The following is a 20,217-nucleotide window of genomic DNA, read 5'->3' on the forward strand; positions in this document are numbered from 1 at the left end:
GTTTAACCTTGGGGGCGAAGCCTTCACCTCACGGGGGGAGCTGGTCTGTAGCGTCGGGACACGCCGCAAACCACGCCCCTCTCAAGCCACGCCCCCGGCTCGAAATGGTCACGCCCACGCACAAGCCACGCCCACCTCACCACAGACCACGCCCACTGATAAACCCATATATAGACGACGCCCCTCGTGCGGACTCATTGGCCACGCCCCCGACCCGGCACCGCCCCTTCACCTTGGCCCCCTCCCCTCTGCAGTAGCCCCGCCCCCTCCGCCGTGGCCCCGCTCCCGCGCAGGCGCGTCCGGTTCCGGTTCTGGCTTCGGTTCCGGTTCCGGTGAGGCGGAGGAGGCGATGTTGCTGGTGCTGTCGGCGGAGCAGAAGGCGCACCTGGGCTGCCTGCCGCAGGGCACCGCCGGTCGGCACCGCCCCGGGGCCCTGGCAGGGGGTTGGGGTGGAGGGAGGTCCGTATCCTTGTCCCACCTCCCATCGTTCGTCTCCTCTCTTTCCAGCCGTGGCCGAGCTGGGGCGGCTGGCGGTGGAGCTGCTGCGGCGGGGAGCGGCGCCGCGGGCCTGCGAGGCGGCCGCCAGTAAGAGCTGGCGACGAGAGCGGGGGGAGAGGAGGGGGGGCTGGCCTGAGGGATCCCCCGGGCTGGCCTGAGGGACCCTTTCTCGCTCCCCACCCCTTCCTTGCTTCCCCCGCCCCTCCTTGTCCCCCCTGCTCCCCCTTGCTTATCCCTCCTTGCTTCCCCTTTCCTTGCCTCCTCCTTTTCTTGCCTCCCGTTTGCCTCTGCTTTCCCTGCTCCCCTCCTTTGCTCTCTCTTCCTTGCCACTCCCTTTGCTCCCCACCCCTCGGTCCCCTCCTTGACCCCCACCCCCACCCCTCGGTCCCCTCCTTGGCACCCTCTCCCCCCTTTCCTCGGTCCCCCCCTTGGCCCCCCCTCCTTTCCTCGGTCCCCCCCTTGGCCCCTCCTCCTTTCCTCGGTCCCCTCCTTGACCCCCCCCCCCCATTTCCTCGGTCCCCTCCTTGACACCCTCCCCTCCTTTCCTCGGTCCCCCCCTTGGCCCCCCCTTCTTTCCTCGGTCCCCCCTTTGCCCCCCCCCTCCTTTCCTCGGTCCTCCCCTTGGTCCCCCCTCTTTCCTCGGCCCCCCCTTGACTCCCCCTTTCTTGGTCCCCTGTTGAGCCCCCTTCCTTGCTCCCCTTTCCTTTCCCCACTTATCACCTCTGCCTTTTCTCCCCCCCTGCATCCCCCTCACCCCCCTCTTGCTCTTCCTTACTCCCCCTCCTGCTCTTCCCTTTTCTTCCCCTTTTCCCCCCTTCCCCCACTCTGTTCCCACAAACCGTGTTGAGTCTCCAGGGGGTCCCCTGGGAATGTGGGGTTGGGGGGAATGCTTCCCACCATTGCCCCATCCCATCATTGTGCTTTGGAGGGGGCTCAGCCTGCTCCTTGGCTGCGGTTGGGACTCACTGCGGGTGAAGCTGCAGGTTCGCACGCAGCTACTTTGTGAAGAGGTAAAGGTGCCCTGTGCTTTCTCCAAAGGAAAACTCAACATCGGCGTCGATGCTGTCCAGCGTGCGGTGGAAGGTCTCACCTATCTGCTCACGGAGAGCTCCAAGCTGATGGTAGGGAAGCCTTTGTGTGATGAGCTCAGGAGACGTCTTCTGAACAAACACTTCTAGTTCAGAGAACACTGAGGAATCACAGAATAGTTTGGGTTGGAAGGGACCTTAAAGATCATTCGGTTCTAACCCCCCTACCATGGGCAGGGACACCTCCCACTGGACCAGGCTGCTCCAAGCCCCATCCAACCTGGCCTTGAACCCCTCCAGGGATGGGGCAGCCACCACTGCTCTGGACAACCTGTTCCAGTCCCTCACCACTCTCGTCATGAAGAAATTCCTCCTTATGTGTAGTCTGAATCTGCCCCTCTCCAGTTTATCCCCATTGCCCCTCGTCCTGTCACTCCAAGCCTTTGGGAACGGTCCCTCCCCAGCTTTCTTGTAGCCCCTTCAGGTACTGGAAGGTTGCTGGCTAGGTTGGAATGAGAAAACACATCTCAAAATTCTGATGGCACGCGTTCTTTTAATTAAAAAAAAAAAGCGTCTCTCGTGCTGTTCTCTTACTGTCACAGATGTCAGGACTTTGTGTTTGGTGCCTGAAGCTAAAACTTGATCACATATTAACACACACTGCAGTTTGGTGTTTGTGTGGGTGTGAGCAGATACCAGAAGAATATTGGTTGGGTAATTACTCTTTTAATTGGGAAAACACTGTGTTACTGACGTAGTGGAGTGTTTGAACAATGAGGACGTGGAGAGGGGATGCAGAGACAAGTAATTCCAGATTGAACTCAAACAGGTGTTGTTCTAAAGAGCAGGTGGGGATGGGACTGAAGTGTTGCAGGATCTCCCCTGGCAGTGAGGGGACTTGACTGGTGTGTAAATTAGTGTTTTATGGTAGAATATGGTTGATCACAGAATGTGTTCACGGTAAGGATGCATTGTAAAGCTACAGCACTTTCTGTTGGATAAATAACTGCTTCCATAATGAGCAGCCACGCTTCTCCTGTTCTGCACAAAGGCGGAATTGGCTTCTCAGGGCCACTCTGAGTTACTGGAACCAGAATCTTCAAAGCTGTGCCTGGCGCTCACACCTGCAAGCATCCCCATCATTTCAGAGTATTGATAACTTTAGCATCAATTTTACATGCTGTTGATGGAAATATGTACTGCCTCGTGACAAAGCTCAGGTGCTTTTTGTGTTGCTGTTTGTTTTCTGAGAAGAAGGCTTAAATGTGACGATATTGAGTGGTTTTCTTTAAAAAAAGGGATCTAAAGCTGTTCCTGATTCTCATGCAGGTCAGCAGCAACACATGTAAATCATTTTAAACAGGGATCATTCATTTTACCCTAGCTGTAGGCTTGTTCTCACACATCCTGCAAAAGAATAACTGCACCATACCACGCGTGTAAAGTTTACTTAATGGTTTTATTTGTTTCTTAGCAAATAGTGATTATTGCACAGCTCTGTATTAAGGCCTAAGCTGTTATTTCTAGATATCTGAGATAGACTTCCAAGACTCCATCCACGTTTTGGGATTCTCAGATGAATTGAACAAACTATTGCTCCAGCTGTACCTTGATAACAGGAAAGAGATCAGAAGCATCCTTAACGAACTGGCACCGAAGCTTCCCAGCTATCACAATCTGGAATGGAGATTGGATGTTCAGGTAACTTCTAATATGTATGCAGTACTCTGTTTTACTTTGTATGTTTTTAACATCATAAACAACGACTGAAAATACGTTTATATTATTTCAGAGGCAGCAGTTTTTTATGTATTCAAAATTGACATCATATTATTGCACCGCAGCTAGCTTGTTATAAGAAAAACAGCGTTTGTATTTGTTGCTTTATGCTTGTGGCCTGGAGATGAAATTAAATGATAGACTGCATGTGTCTTTAGTGTGGATGGAAAGGATGTTCAGGTGGTCCTCCAGGCAGGTCCATGGCACATGGGAAAGCTAATAACCCTCTTCTGTTTGGTTGTTTCCCTGTCCCTGTTTCATTGACGCTCCCTCACGCAGCTTGCAAGCAGAAGTTTGAGACAACAGATAAAACCTGCCGTGACTATAAAGCTGCATCTTAATCAGAACGAGGATCAAACTGCCCAAGTGTTGCAAACCGACCCTTCCACCCTGCTCCACTTAATCCAGCAACTGGAGCAAGCGCTGGGGGAAATGAAAACAAACCACTGCAGGAGAATAGTGCGCAACATGAAATAGTGTTGATTCGTGGCTGTCGGTAAGCAGTGTGTGAAACAACTGAAAACAATGTTGAGAATACATTTGAGGAAAAATAAACATCTGGATCAGATGAAGTGCTTTCCTGTGCCAGGATCTCGAGCCAATCGCTATAGGCTGAGTGTCTATAGGTGCTAACATTAGATGTGCCCAATACAGGAGCGGCGATTGGGTTTGCTTCACTTGCAAATGTAGAAATCAAACGTGCTATGCTGAGAGTTTCCTTAGCTCTAAATCAGCGTAGTTGTACTTTTAGAGCTTTCCTACGTGAAGCAGAGCTTGCTCAGTATTATAGGCAGCTACGTGCTTATTTTTACATTTGTCAAGTAGTTTTTTTCACTTGTTTTAACTTTGAAACGTATAAAAGAATAAACTCCATACTGATGATGCTTCACAGGAGTGTTCCTTCCATCTCGACTCCTGTATGTGAAGTGCTCATGGGACTAACAGAGCCAGCTCTAACCCCTCCTGCTAGCTGGCTGCTCTGCAGTGCCCGTTACACCCGCTGGCTTAGATATACATTAGCATTCTGATATCCTGTATGTCAGGGTGATCCGAGACACCACAACAGAGAAACCAGGGTTGAGGAGGCAGGTGAGGAGTAGTTAACCTCTGTGGAATTGAATCTGCATCTTGGGATGCCGTGGTTTTTGTTCCCCTGTTTGAACAGCGCTTACAAAGGAAAGACCAGCCAGGTGTTGTAGTATAAATGAGGCTTTTCTGTTTGTAAGAAAACTGGCTAACAAAGGTTATGTCAAAAGTCACTTTTAGTTGTGGCCTAATGCAATATTTTGTGGCTTTTGTGATATGGGTAAATAGTTTCACTAATTAATGGTTTGCTGTCATTAGTAAGGGTGTATCATAAAGCCCTTAAAGGACAAATAAGCAAGAGAGAATCTTAATATACAGATAACTGCATTTACTGTCTTTCCCAATAAGTGTCTGTATTAACTGGGTTCTGACATCCACAAATGCTTTGTTTTCTTGTTGGTTTCAATTTGTGTACCTTGGAGAGGCGCTGTTTCAAATGAAACCTGCGAGGAAGAAGTGCTTTAATCTGTAACACTTAAACAAGGTCAGTTTTCTACCATACACAGTTGGTTACGCTGCGATTGTTTTATGTTGTGTGGTGATGGTGCGGACAAACTTCGTTTCTTCTCCACAATGTGTTCCATTTACCATCCACATGGGGTGACTTCTTTCATGGAATCACAGAATTTTCTTTACAGAGAGTATGCTGTAATTAAATATGATAAAATGAGATTTCTGATTTGTTTTTTTACATAATTTGCCTACATTTTCAGCTGAAATGCAAGAAACAGCCCACACACAGGCCAGTGTTTTCTCTTTATCCTGTCTCTCCTTGCTGTAGCTATAGGCTAGAACTCACAGCAGCAAAACAGAAGTTGTAGGTACAAGTCATAGAAGCTTTTCATGTCTCATCCCACTGCTGCATTGTGAATCTGAACATATTTACCTTTCAGTCTCCTACCTGGCTGCTGTTGAGCTGGTTGGTGGCACGGTAAATGCTGGCAGTTGGCACGTGTATCATGTCCTGAAGCGATGGAAGAGAAGGGGAGGGTTCCCCACAGTGATCACGAGTAAAGGGCTCAGTCGATGTTGTGTATACAGAATATCATTAGGCAGCTGGTGTATTCCCTTTCTTTGAAACTAATTACAATAGCGTCCAAGTAAAAAACAAGAATGAATGGTGGTGTTTCCTCTAATGAAAAGTGACCTGAACTGAGGATGGGCAAGGTTAAACTTCAAAGCTGGGTGAAGTTTAGAAAAACTCAAACTCTGGCAGTGATCCATGAACAAAACCAAGAAGGAAAGGTAAGGAGAAACAGTCCTTACACCACGGATGTTGCTTTTGACTTGAACCTCTCAGTTTGTTCTGGGGAGAAGTCCTGAGCCTGGGAAAGCGGCTTTTCAGCAGCCGCTATGTGCTTCACAACAGATTTGTATCCCAGTTTATTTTTTTCCTGGACTAAACAGCAGAGGGCAGAAAGTTTAGGTTTTTAATAACCCACAGAGGACGCATGTTGCTTTGCAGGCATTTTCAGTGTTCTTGTAAAAATTGTTCATAGTCTCAAGATGTAGCTTAGAATGTATTTCACCTTATATTTTCTAAATTTATGATCAAGTTTAAACTGAAAATAATAACACTTCCCATTTTCAACCCCTTTAAAACATTGTTTTGTGAATCTGCTAATTGATTTGCAAAACCAATTAGCAAAGAATATGATATAACCCAGTTCTTAAAACTGAGGAGGGTGTAATTTCTTGTTGTAAAATGTTTATACTCTTTTAAGCATGGATTGAACTCAAGCTTTTCTTCCTCCTATGTTTTTTAAATCCTGTTGAATGAACTTGGTGTGATCCAAGCACATTTTGGACAATCTGTTGTTTATGTTTCTGACTCAAGTTTTAATTGATTTCCCAGCTCTGAAGCGAAGCATTTAAAGCGCTCCTACAAGCTTTATTGTCTTGTACTTTCGCTTGTCCTTGCCACTCTTTCTTGCAAGGTTTTAATGTGTTAAATACCTTTTCACCTTTTAACTGGTTTTCTAATCAATTAGAAGTTCCTTGAATTACATGGGAAAAACTGTTTTCATTTGAACAGCTATGGAGTTAGTTTAGATAGACATGTATGTAAATTAAATTGATGAGAAACTTGACCTGAGCCAGCAAAGTGTGCTTGCAGCCCAGAAACCTCAACATAAAAAAGATAGGGAATTGTTGGAACGGATCCAGAGGAGGTCATGGAGATGATCCAGGGCCTTGGAGCCCCTGATCCAGTGGGAGGTGTCCCTGCCCATGGCAGGGGTGGGACTGGATGGGCTTTGAGGTCCCTTCCGACCCAAACCGTTCCATGATTCTATGAAAATCATTATGGGAACTTAAGGCCTGCAAACCTCATTGAACAGCAAACCTGCTGAACTAAGATTATGTCTTAACATTATACTTTGAACTCAATGTGAAATGGCTTAGACCTGTTTTTAACTGTTGATGAAATGAGTCATGTACAGACTCAAAAGTAGGAATGGGGATTTTGTTCCAGTTTTTATAAGAACGCCTGTTTCCTACCCTGGGGCTTTGTGCTATTAACAATAGCCTGTGCGGAGGAAAGGAAGTCCAAGATTAGGAATAACCTGGTAAAGCTCTGCTGTTTCTCACTTCTCTGAAGAAAGGGAAGGAAGTCTCCTGTCACTGCTTGGCTTTGTGGTCAGGGTCAGGTATATTACAGCACAATCTCTTTTGTAAGTGTTCTTGCTGGTTTTCTTTTCAAGATAAGTATAAATTGTGGTGGTTTGATTACTGCGGGTTTATCTTGAAATTTGAAGTGTCACTCACCCGTCGGATTCATCATAGGAACAGAAAACACTTATTTCATCTAGGGTTCTGGGTTTTGGTTTGTTTGAGATGTGGCAGGTTTTAAACATTAACAGTAGATGTGCTGAAGATGGAGTAGTGAGCAGGCAGCATTTACAAGCCTGAACACACAGGGTTTACTGTGGTTGTGTAACAGAATTTTAGAACATGTTTTAGGAATTACCATGCGTGACCAGCAGGGTGAGAGAGGTGGTTCTGCCCCTCTATTCCTCTCTTGTGAGACCTCATCTGGAGGATTGTGTCCAGTTCTGGAATCCCCAACGTAAGAAGGATCTGGAGCTGTTGGAACGGGTCTAGGGGAGGCTACAACCTAGTGATTCTGTCCCGTCTAACCCAAACTATTCTATGATTCTGTTTTTGTGTACAAAGAAGGAAGTTACTATTTTATAAACAACTGAAAATAACAACAAATACTATGGGGATTTATTCTTATAGTTTTAATCACTTTCATATTGGTGGAGGAAGGTGCTTTAGCCTCCACCAAGTGGTGCACCAGCTGCTAACTGAACTACTGAGTAAAAACTGCAGCTGAAACACTCTCAGCTGGCTGCAGACGATGGTTTCAGGTGTAACAAATAGGGTGTGAGTTTAGAACAGGTGTGTGAGTGGATACTTACTCAGGTGGTACCACGCTGTCTTTTGGAAGTGGCCTAATTAATGTCGATGAGATGGCACTGTGAGTGAGATGGTGGGTGGACGAGGTGCTGAGGGACACGGTTTAGTGTTTGCTAGGAACGGTTGGACTCGATGATCTGGTGGGTCTCTTCCAACCTGGTGATGCTGTGATTCTATGATCAGAGCCTTGCCTGTCATCTGGCAAGGAATACAGTAGGTGATGGGTGTGTCTTGAGGATCCAGAGCCCTGGAGGAAGGAAAAAGCCCCTGTAAAGGCTGTAGGAAAAATAATTGATGTTCAAACCATTTTCTGTACAATGCGCACACAATCATTTAACATCTAAAGGTTTTAAACAGGGAAATTGTTGAAAAAAACCTATGTAATATCTGCCTAACCCTGGAGCAGGTGTGGGAATGGGCACAGCTGCTAAAACCGCAGGCAAGTGACCCAGCAAGGAAGCAGGAGAAGAATGGGACAAAAGAGAGCTTGGAAAACTCTTAGGGAAAGGAAACATAAACAAGTCTCAGGAGTACTGGGTTTCCTGACCAGAAATATAGCAGATGTGGCAAAAAAAAAAGCCACCCTAAACTCGAGGAGATCTGCCCAGCCAGTGGAAATGGGAGCAGGAAATGGGAGGAAACATAAAGGACAGGGAATATTTGTCGAAGCAAGGAAATCAGGAAATGCAAAAGCAAGCTGTGTTCCACAGATCTACCTGTTCCTAGTCTGGAGTTCACGTACAGGCTTAAACTGTGAATCCTCAGATCTATGTTACTAACATTAACTGTAACGCAGATGGAGGGACAGAGCTGGGTGCCAGGTCTCAGTCCTAGGCTGGAGAAGCCAAATGAAGTTCAGTACATTGCATCCCTTCTCTTAAAAAAATAGAGTAAGAAATAGGTTCAGAACAGATTTACTTACCCAAGATGTTTTCGGTGCTGATTCGGACTGAGGAGGATGCGTCCTTATCATTCAGCATGGCCCGGGGCTGTCCAAAATGCAGAAATGAAATTAAGAAATGCGCTACTAAAATGGCTAAATACTAAAATAAAGTTCTGTGTCTGTATAGCCAATATGTGCTATATGGTAAAAACAGACACTGAAGGTGGAAAGTGAACTTTCTTTACAGAGGCAGCTACTGAATTTAGGCAAATTCTGGGTCACAGCACTCAAAAATTGTTCCAAGTGCACTAAAAGATAAGAATATAAATGACACAATTTTTAAAAGACGGCATGCGTTATGTATACTTTATAGAGAGCTCAGAAATGTGTTTTGATGACAAGTCTGGCTTCTACTTTGGCTTCTACATCCAGTTCCAACGTGGGGAGTTCAGTAGTGTCAGGTGATGAAGGTTCCTCGAGCACAAAAGCCAGGATGGCAGGGTGGGTGGGAGATGAAGGCAAACCTTGGGGACACCCAGGGGAGCCCTGCCCGTGTCCCCCCACGGCTCCGAGCACCCAAATGTTCGGTGGGTGTTGCAAAAACAGCATTTGGGGCTTGGGGGGGATGAGCAGTTTGCCCAGGACCCCTGTCCTGCAGGTGCACTGGGAGCTAAAGCTGCTCCCGGAGAGGGATGGAGAGCATCCCCCCCCAAAAAAAACAGTGCTGCTCTGGGACTGGGAGGGCATCCTCACCCCAAGGTGGTTGTGGTCCAGGACTGGGGGGGCATCTTCACCCCAAAGAGGAGAGAGAGGTCATCTCCTCTTTAAAGCAGTTCTGGTGCAGGACTAGGAGGGCATCTTCACCCTGAAGAGGAGAGGGAGAGTGTCCCCGCCCCAATAGTGGTTCTGGTCCAGGACTGGGAGGGCATCCTCGCCCCAAAGAGGAGAGGGAGGGCATCTCTGCCCCATAGTGCTTCTAGTTCAGGACTAGGAGCGCATCTTCACCCCAAAGAGAGGAGGGAGGGCATCCTAGCCCCAAAGTGGTTTTGGTCCAGGATTTGGAGGGTATCTCTGCCCCAAAGAGGGGAGGGAGGGCATCTCTGCCCCAAAGTGGTTCTGGTCCAGGACTAGGGGTACATCTTAACCCCAAAGAGGAGACGGAGGGCATCCCCGCCCCGAAGTGGTTTTGGTCCAGGACTAGGAGGGCATCTTAACCCCAAAGAGGTGAGGGAGGGCATCCCTGCCCCAAAGTGGCTTTGGTCCAGGATTTGGAGGGTATCTCTGCCCCAAAGAGGTGAGGGAGGGCATCCCTGCCCCAAAGTGGCTTTGGTCCAGGATTTGGAGGATATCTCTGCCCCAAAGAGGGGAGGGAGGGCATCTCTGCCCCAAAGTGGTTCTGGTCCAGGACTAGGAGGGCATCCCCGCCCTATAGCGGTTGTGGTCCAGGACTGGGAGGACATCCTCACCCCAAAGAGGAGAGGGAGAGCTTCTCTGCTACAAAGCGGTTCTGGTCCAGGATTTGGAGGGTATCTCCACCCCAAAGAGGGGAGGGAGGGCATCTCTGCCCCGAAGTGGTTTTGGTCCAGGATTTGGAGGGCATCTCCACCCTAAAGAGGGGAGGGAGGGCATCTCTGCCCCATAGCGGTTCTGGTCCAGGACTGGGAGGGCATCTCTGCGCTATAGTGGTTCTGGTTCAGGATTTGGAGGGCATCCCCGCCCCGAAGAGGGGAGGGAGGGCATCTCTGCCCCATAGCGGTTCTAGTTCAGGACTAGGAGGGCATCTTCACCCCAAAGAGGAGAGGGAGGGCATCCCCGCCCCGAAGAGAGGAGGGAGGGCATGGTAGCCCCATAAGCGGCGCTGCTCGGGGACTGGGAGCGCATCCCCGCCCCGAAGCGGCGTTCCTCCGGGACTAGGAGGGCATCCCCGCCCCGAAGAGGGGAGGGAGGGCATCTCCGCCCCGTCAGCGGCGCCGCTGCGGGACTGGGACGGCATCCCCGCCCCGGAGAGGAGACGAGAGGAGAGGGAGGGCTCCGCAGCGCCGCTCCGGGCCCGGGTTCCCCCCGTCCTCGCCGTCCGGGGGCCGCGATGAACCCCGCCGCCGCCCCGCCGCCGGGGCAGCAGGTGATCCACGTCACGCAGGACCTGGACACGGAGCTGGAGGCGCTTTTCAACGCGGTGATGAACCCCAAGCCCAGCTCGTGGCGGAAGAAGATCCTGCCGGAGTCGTTCTTCCAGGAGCCGGACTCGGGGTCGCACTCGCGGCAGTCGAGCACGGACTCGGGCGCGCCCCCGCCGCCCCCCCCGCGCGCCCCCGCCGCCCAGCACGTGCGCTCGCACTCCTCGCCCGCCTCGCTCCCCGCGCACCCGCGCCACGAGCCGCCGCTGCCCCCCGGCTGGGAGATGGCGCTCACGCACACCGGGCAGCGCTACTTCCTCAAGTGAGTGCGGGGGGCGGCCCCCCCATCCCTTTCCCCCATCCCTTTCCCCCATCCCTTTCCCCCATCCCTTTCCCCCATCCCTTTCCCCCATCCCTTTCCCCCATCCCTTTCCCCCATCCCTTTCCCCCATCCCTTTCCCCCATCCCTTTCCCCCATCCCTTTCCCCCATCCCTATCCCCCATCCCTATCCCCCATCCCTATCCCCCATCCCTATCCTCATCCCATCCCATCCCCATCCCCATCCCCATCTCGTCCCATGCAAAGTCTTGGGGCAGGGCGTGCAGAGCGAGTATGGGGGATGCAGTCCCGTCCCCATCCCCGTCCCCATCCCCTCCCATCCCATCCCCCTCCCCCTCCCATCCCTATCCTCATCCCCATCCCATGCAGAGTCTTGGGGCAGGGGGTGCAGAGCGAGTGTGGTGGATGCAGTCCCATCCCCATCCCTATCCCCATCCCTATCCCCATCCCTATCCCCATCCCTATCCCCATCCCTATCCCCATCCCTATCCCCATCCCTATCCCCATCCCCATCCCCATCTCATCCCATGCAAAGTCTTGGGGCAGGGCGTGCAGAGTGAGTATGGGGGATGCAGTCTCATCCCCATCCTCATCCCCATCCCCATCCTCATCCCATCCCATCCAGAGTCTTGGGGCAGTGGGTGCGGAGCAAGTGTGGTGGATGCAGTCCCATCCTCATCCCTATCCCTGTTCCCATTCCCATCCCATCCCCATTCCCATCCCATCCCCATTCCCATCCCATCCAGAGTCTTGGGGCAGGGGGTGCGGAGCAAGTGTGGTGGATGCAGTCCCATCCTCATCCCTATCCCTGTTCCCATTCCATCCCTGTTCCCATCCCATCCCATCCCATCCCATCCCTGTCCCCATCCCTATCCCCATCCCATCCCCATCCCATGTGGGGTCCTGGAACACAAGGTGCAGAGCAAGTGCAGTGGATGCAGTCCCATTCCTATCCCCATCCCATCCCATCCCATCCCATGCAGAGTCTTGGGGCAGGGGGTGCAGAGCAAGTGTGGTGGATGCAGTCCCATTCCCATCCAAGTCCCTATCCCCATCCCTTCCCTATCCCCATCCCATCCCAGGGTCTCGGAGTGGGGGATACAGGGTGGGTGCAGCCCCCCCCCCCCAATCCCATCCCCATCCCATGCCGGGTCCTGGAACACAAGGTGTGGAGCAAGTGCAGTGGATGCAGTCCCACCCCATTCCCCCCCTTGCCCCTCATTCCACCCCATCCTATCCCCATTCCACTCTATCCCATCTCATCCCGGGTCCCGGGGTGTGGGGAGTGGCTCAGGATGCATGAGGAAAAGGCGGGGGGGGGAGACACCAAGGTGAAGGGGCAGCGCCTGGGGTGAAGGGGGGAGCCCCTGGGTGCAGAGCCTGCAGCTGGGAGAGGGGAGAGGAACGCAGGTGAAGGGGCAGCTCCTGGGGAGGAGAGGGGAGCCTCGGGGGTGCCTGGGATGAGGTGGAGGTCACCCTGGGTCTTTCCAGGTCTGAGGTGGACGCAAAACCCCAGGACAGAAGCTCCTTCCAGGCCCAGCGGAGGGAGAGGCAGGCGAGCGAGGGGGTGCAGGCTCGGGGGGTGCTTCCAGAGCTGGGGGAGAACCCCCTGGAAGCTGCGGGTTCCATGCATCTTTCATGCTTGGCCACACGTCTGAGATTCAGGAATCATTTTTATTTTTTTTTCAAAAATAACTTCAGTAGCAGTTGCTCCAGGGAGTTTTGCAGAGTGTGGGGACGTGATGCTGTCTGTGTCCTGTCCGTAGAATCATAGAATCATGGAATGGTTTGGGTTGGAAGGGACCTTCGGTGTACTGTCCGTAGAATCATAGAATCATGGAATAGTTTGGGTTGGAAGGGACCTTTCGTGACCTGTCCATAGAATCATAGAATCATGGAATGGTTTGGGTTGGAAGGGACCTTCGGTGACCTGTCTGTAGAATCATGGAATCATGGAATGGTTTGGGTTGGAAGGGACCTTCGGTGTCCTGTCCGTAGAATCATAGAATCATGGAATGGTTTGGGTTGGAAGGGTCCTTCAAGCCTATCCAGTTCCAACTCCTGCCATGGGGGATCAGGCTGCTGGAAGCCCCATCCACCCTGACCTTGAACACCTCTGTGGAGGTGAAACAGGTGATGACTGGGGGAACCCCACATCCCATCTGCAGACCCCACCGCAGCTACTTGGAGCGGGGATCCCGGGCGATTCAGCTGCCCCGGCGCGGGAGGAGCGGGGTGCCGTGTATTTATAGCATCCTTATCTTAGCGACAGGTTTAGGAAGCGTGGTAACGCCACGGCCTCTTCCTTCTGGCCGGGGTGTGTTATTTATGGCACTTGGAATTCGGTTCAAAGCGGTTTAATAGGCCTGGAACGTGCAGGGCTTTGCGATGCGTGGTAAGGGCATGGGGCTTTATTTTGAGGGATTTTGTATCTCTGCTTCAGATCCATTGCGAGTTCAGTTGGGCTTATTAGCCCGGTCAGTACGCAGTGACAAAATGTTTATTGATGAAATCAGAAGCGTCTGCCTTGGGATATGGAGTGGGGGACACTGCCTGGGCTGCAGGAGACCACCGACTGCAGCCTTCCCAGTTGGAAAAGCAGTACGTGGAGCTCACCTCCCACTGCACGTGTGTATATTTAGCCATAATAACCAGCATATAGACAGCGTGCAAGGAGAAAGATGTGGTTGAGTTACCACCCCTGGAAGGGTTTAAGGGATGGTTGGACGAGGTGCTGAGGGACATGGATTAGTGTTTGATAGGAATGGTTGGACTCGATGATCCGGTGGGTCTCTTCCAACCTGGTTGTTCTATGATTCTGTGTTACTGCCTGTGGTTTATAGTGCAGGTGGACACGTGCCAGGGTCCAAATTCAGGGGTTTTTTTTGTTAATCTGGTTTATCACCTGAAGGAGAAGACCTCATGGCTCTGCCCTTTGCACGTGCTTTTCTCCATAGAACAGGGGGGAGAAGCAGCAGCTGACTGACAGGAGCACCCTAACAGCTCATTCGTAAATAAATATCTTGAATCCATTACTGCCAGGGCTTGCCCAGCAGGCGTTTTCAAATGCCTCTGGCTAAACATGGAATGTCATCTTTGTCTGCTGCTTGGTTTTTTACCAATATCAAAGTGACCTCCTGTGGTTTCACCTTCCTGTCACACATTTCTGCAATAGGCACAGAGTTTTCCAAGTTGATGCATTTTTGTTCTTGAGGCCAAAAACAAGCACGGAGAAAACCCCAAAGTGTCTTTCATTTTTTTTCCAGCTCCTGTCAACAGTAATATTCTCATTTACAACATCCCTTTTCAATATAAAGTAAACTTTTCATTGTATATGTATTGTTACCTAAGATAGCCTTGTTTCCCCAGTTTTATTTCTCCAACAGAACTTTTCTCACTTTTATAAAAATGAACCAGAATAATTGATTTCTTTATACCTGTCATGCATTTGTTTGCACCTCAGTGCTTTTGGGTATAAAATGATCACGTATGAAAACATTTTACAAGCAGCGTAAAGTTTTCCAGCTGAAAACAGAACTTTCTGCAGAAGTTTAAGGTTGTTTGTGGAGAGCAGCATTTAAAACTTGAAAATCCTCTGTGCTCAAACCAGGCGTGCACGGTTTCATTTTCCTATACTCCTGGAGCCCCTCTGCTGTGAGGACACGTGGAGGGAGTTGGGGTTGTTCAGCCTGGAGAAGAGAAGGCTCCAAGGAGACCTTAGACCAACTTTCTAGTACCTGAAGGGGCTACAGGAAAGCTGGGGAGGGGCTGTTCACAAAGGCTCGGAGTGATAGGATGAGGGGCAATGGGGATAAACTGGAGAAGGGAAGAGTTAGACTAGAAATAAGGAAGAATTCCTTCACGATGAGAGTGGTGAGGTGCTGGAACAGGTTTCCCAGAGCAGGGGTGGCTGCCCCATCCCTGGAGGGGTTCAAGGTCAGGTTGGATGGGGCTTGGAGCCCCTGATCCAGTGGGAGGTGTCCCAGCGCATAGCAGGAGGGTTGCAACTAGATGATCTTTAAGGTTCCTTCCAACCCAAACTATCCTATGATCCTATGATTCCAGGGAAAAAAAAAATTGCCATTTCCTTCCAGCTCGATGCTAAAGATTTGTTTGTAGTCATGAGCAAAAGAAACCTGAGAAGTAATTTAAGCAGTGAAAGTGGGTCCTGTTAGAGCCTTTATTTGTTGAAGTTTAGCGTGCAGTTTGTTGTCTTTAAACATATTTTCAAGGATTGTTAACCAAAAGGAGTGATGGGGTGAGCAGCGAGCGACCCCCCTGTCTCGGAGCCAGCTCCGACCGGCCGCGGCCGCGCTCCTGCGTGTCCGTTCCTGCACAAATTTTCTGGCCATGACTGGAAGAAACAGAAGCAGCCGGGGGACCACTCCACCCTGTAATTAAACACCAGGGCACAGCGCTGGGGGCTGGAGGAGCGGCTCGGAACACACTTCCAGCGCTGTTATCTAAAGCATTTCTTGGTGTCTGCGTGCGCGGAAAAAAAATTCAAGTGTGATTTATTTCTGATAAAAAAAAAAAAAAAGGGGCTCTGGAAAGACAGGAGCCCTGCCTTGCGTGGCCCTTGTGCGATATCGGTCTCCTATCGATCCGCACGCGGAGCTGTGTACACATATTCTCTGCAAGAATTTTTCAAGTATTACTTTCCACCCCTTTGGTTTTGTTGTTTTTTTTTTTTTTTATGTGGTGCAGCCTCTTATTTCAAGTGAAGACGAAGGTTTTAGTGTTTTCTCAGTATGTGTGCAGTGCTTCTTGGCCAGACGCTGATTTCATTCCAGAAAGCAAACAGAGAGTTTGCACTGAACAGATCTGTGGAGCTCTTGCTGTTCCCTTTATCACACTGTGGGTTTTAATTGTTACAGTGAGCGTTCACCATACCAGGACGTATTTACCAGTAAATCCTGCTCTGGAGTGGGGGGTGGAAGGCTGATTAGTTTCAATATTTGATTTACTGGACACATCCAGTATTTTTCCTGCTGCTTTCTGTCTTGATTTAACACATGGGCAGTTGTGTGTTATGAGCATGCTTAGCAGGACACCGGGAGGAGAGAAACCGTGTAAATATTGGGAGAACACTTTTTTTCCCCCCTGAGAATGGCAAAACAAGTAATAAAAACAGTTGAAGTACTCCAATGATTTCCAAATATAGCCTTTCCCTGAAAGCCATCTGTGCTAGTTCTGTAGAGATTGTTATTATTTCATATTGATGTTGTGCTTGGTGCTCTACGGTGTTCATAATAGAGATGGTTTTCTGCCTCAGGAATGTGGTTACACAACGAGAAATGGGGGAGGAGGTGGCCAAGGCAGGAGACGGTTCCTCTGTTAAGTCGTGCTAAAAACATGGAGAACGTAAATTTGTAGGATGCTATGTTGATCCATGGTGATGCCAGCGTTACTCGTGGATGCGATGCGGGTCCTGTAGGGTGCCCTTACGCCATGGTAACTTTCTTTGGTCCTTGTAGAAGAAGGTGTGAAGCAGGAGGCTTCATTGTTGCTGGTTTTGGTGTCAGTGAAGAATCATAGAATAGTTTAGGTTGGAAAGGACCTTAAAGATCATCCAGTTCCAGACACGTCCCACTGGATCAGGTTGCTCAAAGTCCCATCCAACCCGGCCTTGAGCACCTCCAAGTATGGGGCAGCCACCACTTCCCTGGACAACCTGTTCCAGGGCCTCCCCACTCTCATTGTGAAGAAATTCCTCCTTATGTCTAGTCTAAATCTGCCCCTCTTCAGTTTAACCATCTAAATATCTAATATTAATTAATATGAATTAATTGCAGTGGATGGAACTGGATGATCTTTGAGATCCCTTCCAACCTGAACTATTCTGTGATTCTTTTGCAAGTGCGTGTAACGTGCTGCCTGAGAAAATTCTCTGCAATTATCTCCCAAGTATATCAGTACCACAGTACTGACATGGAGTTTCATTTATTTTATTTCTTTTGTTGATTTGAGCAGTTTAATCAATTAGATTTCATGTTCACTGTGACATTAGAAGCAGTGACTTGAGCTAAAACCGGACCTGCAAGGTCTCCACAAGGGAAAAAAAAAGCTTCACTGTATTAACTCAATTTCTTTGTGCCTCTTTCAGTGCAGAGGAGCGTATGGGAGTAAAAGATTGAGAAATAAGGGTCAGGTAAAAAGAACGGACAATAAATGGGATCAGGTTGTTATGGACAAAGCGCAAGCTTGGCTGGGTTTCACCACTCTGAGTCACAAAGTTGGTAATAGTGAAAAGGTGTGATGAGTCCTTTCTCTGACAGTGAATTGTTTCATGGGTTAAAATTTGCATTTTGTGTCATCTTTGAAGTTCAGTTGCTTTTCACCGAGTACGCTTGCGACCCTGTATTTCAGGAGAAGCAGCACAGAGCCATTTGGCTTTTTTTGTGGTGATCGAGCCAAAATCCATATTTTTGTGCATGAAAAAGGTTTTGCCTGTATCTGACATCGCTAATCTTTGATTCAGAACTTAAAATTGTGAACTTCGTAAAATTTATGTGACTTTATGTAAAGATTCCTTCTTCAGTCACAGCAGAAGGGATCTTATGAAGTGCTGAGTGCTTTCCATTTTCACTGGCTTTCTACAGAACTTGGTGAACGTCTTTGCGTCTCACAGGAGGTTTCAGTCTCTGTCATCTGGAAGAAGGTCTGCCTGACCATCTTTGCTCCGTAATTATTTGAAGTCGGAACAGCACTGACAACACGGAGCCTGTAAAGTCTGTCCTTTCCAGCTTTTTGCTCTTCATTCCTTCAAATCGTGTTAGAAAAGTCAGGGAGGAGGCTTCGACTTGTTTCCAGCTCGGATGCTTTGGATGAAGTCGAAAATTGGTGTTGCCCATCATTGTGTCCCTTTGATTAAGGAGGTTATTAGAGGACAAGGGCTTCTTTGTAATCGCGTATTTAAGTGCTCTGGGGGCTAGCGTGAGGAGCAGATACAAATTGTATGGAAGCAATTAAATCCAAAGGAAATGTCCTGTGGGCTGAATTTCAACATGCAGCCTTGTGCCATTTTCCTCCCTCATTTTCGAGAGAGAGGGGTGGGTGGGATGTGGGGGTGGAGATGGAGGTTTTTTGAGATTTGGGGACTTCTTAACTTTGATTAAGCCACAGTCCAGCCCTAGGAGGAATGCTAATGCCTGCGACTTCTGGGTGAACTCTTCGGGAGTGTAGAATGTGGGAAGAGCGCAGTCTCCCGCAGTATTCCCTACCTATGACTGTTTTGAAGGCAGGTGCAACTGAAGCTACAGTGAAGAGGCAGATGGAGGCTTGTTTAGAGAACTGAAAGGAACTTATTGTGTTAAACCTGAAATAATTACTGAGCGTTGCCCCAAATGACCACAGAGTCGAGGAGGAGTTGGTTATCTTGCACCTCCTCCCAGCTAACAGCGTGCAGCTCAGCAGTGAGGGCATAAGAAAAACCATAGCAGAGTCCCCCTTCAGGTATTGGAAGGTCTCTGTAAGGTCTCCTCAGAGCCTTCTCTTCTCCAGGCTGAACAAGCCCAACTCTCTCAGCCTGCCCTCATGAGGAAGGTGCTCCAGCCCTCGCATCATCCTTGTAGCCTCCTCTGGACCTGTTCTAACAGTTCCATATCCTTCTTATGTTGAGGATTCCAGAACTGGACACATTCTCCAGATGAGGTCTCACTAGAGAGACAACCGCACCACTCAGCTTGGTGTCATCTGCAAATTTGCTGAGGATGCCCTCGATCTTACTGGCTATATCGTTGATGAAGATATTTTCCCTGTAATCCTGTTTTACTACCTGTGATATGCGTTCCTGCTCTGTCTACTGTTGTTGTTTTTATTAAAAGCTTGGCCTCTTCTCCCAAGGGACAGGGGACAGGACAAGAGGGAATGGCCTCAAGCTCCACCAGGGGAGGTTCAGGCTGGACATTAGGAAAAAATTCTTCCCAGAAAGGGTCATTGGTCCCTGTCCGAGGCTGCCCAGGGAGGGGGTTGAGTCCCCTTCCCTGGAGGGGTTTAAGGGCCGGGTGGACGAGGTGCTGAGGGACATGGGTTAGTGATTGATAGGAATGGTTGGACTCAATGATCTGATGGGTCTCTTCCAACCTGGTGATTCTATGGTTCTTATTTCTCAGTGCCTGGTTGGTGGGCAGTGGTGTAAGCATCACAAAGTGGAGTAACGGTCTTCTGTCAAGAAATTCTTGAAGGCTGTATTCAAATCTATTGTGTTTCCAAAATCAAAAACTGTATTTCAACTGTGAGATCTCTGTTTGTGTGAGATTCTTAAAGGCCACTAGCAGACTTAAATTCTGTAAATACTGATGGACATGTTTTCTTAGGCTTCACCTTCCCTGTGAAGCCACTAAGTGCAGCAGCTTTAGAGGAGAAGGAAGGGCGATTCGTTGGGAAGCTGAGCTGGGTTGAAGGAAACAGCAGTGCAGTTCCTGTTGTGCTGCGGAGTGTGGTTCTTAGGAAATCACGTAATCTCTCTGTGCCTTCATTTGTGGTGTGTAGAACTAGAGGAACATGGTTTCCAGCTTTCTAGTAGCTCGTGTGAAATATTGTGGCAAAGATTGAAGCAGAAAACCCAGAAGTATCTGCAGTGGTACCTGTAGTGCCGGGCACATCCATTAAAGACTGATCAGCACCCATTCCTGTCCATGAAAACTTTCCATGTATCGAAGCAGACGTTGTACAGAAATAAAGACTAACTTTTGCTCAGTGGAGGTTGTTTCTTCCACCCTAAGCTTGCATCCTTTCGCAGTGTTACTGTTCTAAGTGGACACAAAGCTTGTGTTTCCACAGGGCAGCTCAGACTTTAAGCATCAGAAAATCCTAGTGAAGTCGTTGGTGATTCTTGATCATTTTATCAGCAGCAGGAGTTCAAAATCTAACTATGGTTTGGGCAAACCTGCCTATTGCAGGGAGGTTGGAACTAGATGAGCTGTAACAGGCTGCCTGGGGAGGTGGTTAAGTCACCTTCCCTGGAGGGGTTTAAGGGACGGGTGGACGAGGTGCTGAGGGACATGGGTTAGTGATTGATGGGAATGGTTGGACTCAACGATCCGGTGGGTCTCTTCCAACCTG

General features: G+C 49.4%; 3 protein-coding genes across 3 annotated transcripts in view; 2 read left to right on the forward strand and 1 right to left on the reverse strand.

Annotated features, from left to right (window-relative positions):
- SELENOT (selenoprotein T) overlaps window positions 1-11,839 on the reverse strand; it is a 200,760-nt gene extending 188,921 nt beyond the window's left edge. The window contains exon 1 of the mRNA XM_069865295.1: window positions 11,836-11,839. The gene's annotated coding sequence lies outside the window, so the exon portion shown is untranslated. The remainder of the gene's footprint in view (window positions 1-11,835) is intronic.
- On the forward strand, window positions 268-4,835 carry COMMD2 (COMM domain containing 2). Its single transcript, XM_069864813.1, has 5 exons — window positions 268-413; window positions 508-585; window positions 1,537-1,619; window positions 3,054-3,227; window positions 3,585-4,835. The coding sequence occupies exons 1-5, from the start codon at window positions 350-352 to the stop codon at window positions 3,780-3,782; spliced, it is 597 nt and encodes a 198-aa protein (XP_069720914.1). The 5' UTR covers window positions 268-349; the 3' UTR covers window positions 3,783-4,835.
- The window catches only part of WWTR1 (WW domain containing transcription regulator 1), a 53,770-nt gene continuing 44,255 nt past the window's right edge, over window positions 10,703-20,217 (forward strand). The window contains exon 1 of the mRNA XM_069865288.1: window positions 10,703-11,133. Coding sequence (XP_069721389.1) covers window positions 10,781-11,133 — 353 coding nt within the window. The 5' untranslated portion in view covers window positions 10,703-10,780. The remainder of the gene's footprint in view (window positions 11,134-20,217) is intronic.

The sequence above is a fragment of the Phaenicophaeus curvirostris genome, chromosome 10 (genome assembly GCF_032191515.1).
Source record: "Phaenicophaeus curvirostris isolate KB17595 chromosome 10, BPBGC_Pcur_1.0, whole genome shotgun sequence".
NCBI classification, from domain to species: Eukaryota; Metazoa; Chordata; class Aves; order Cuculiformes; family Cuculidae; genus Phaenicophaeus; species Phaenicophaeus curvirostris.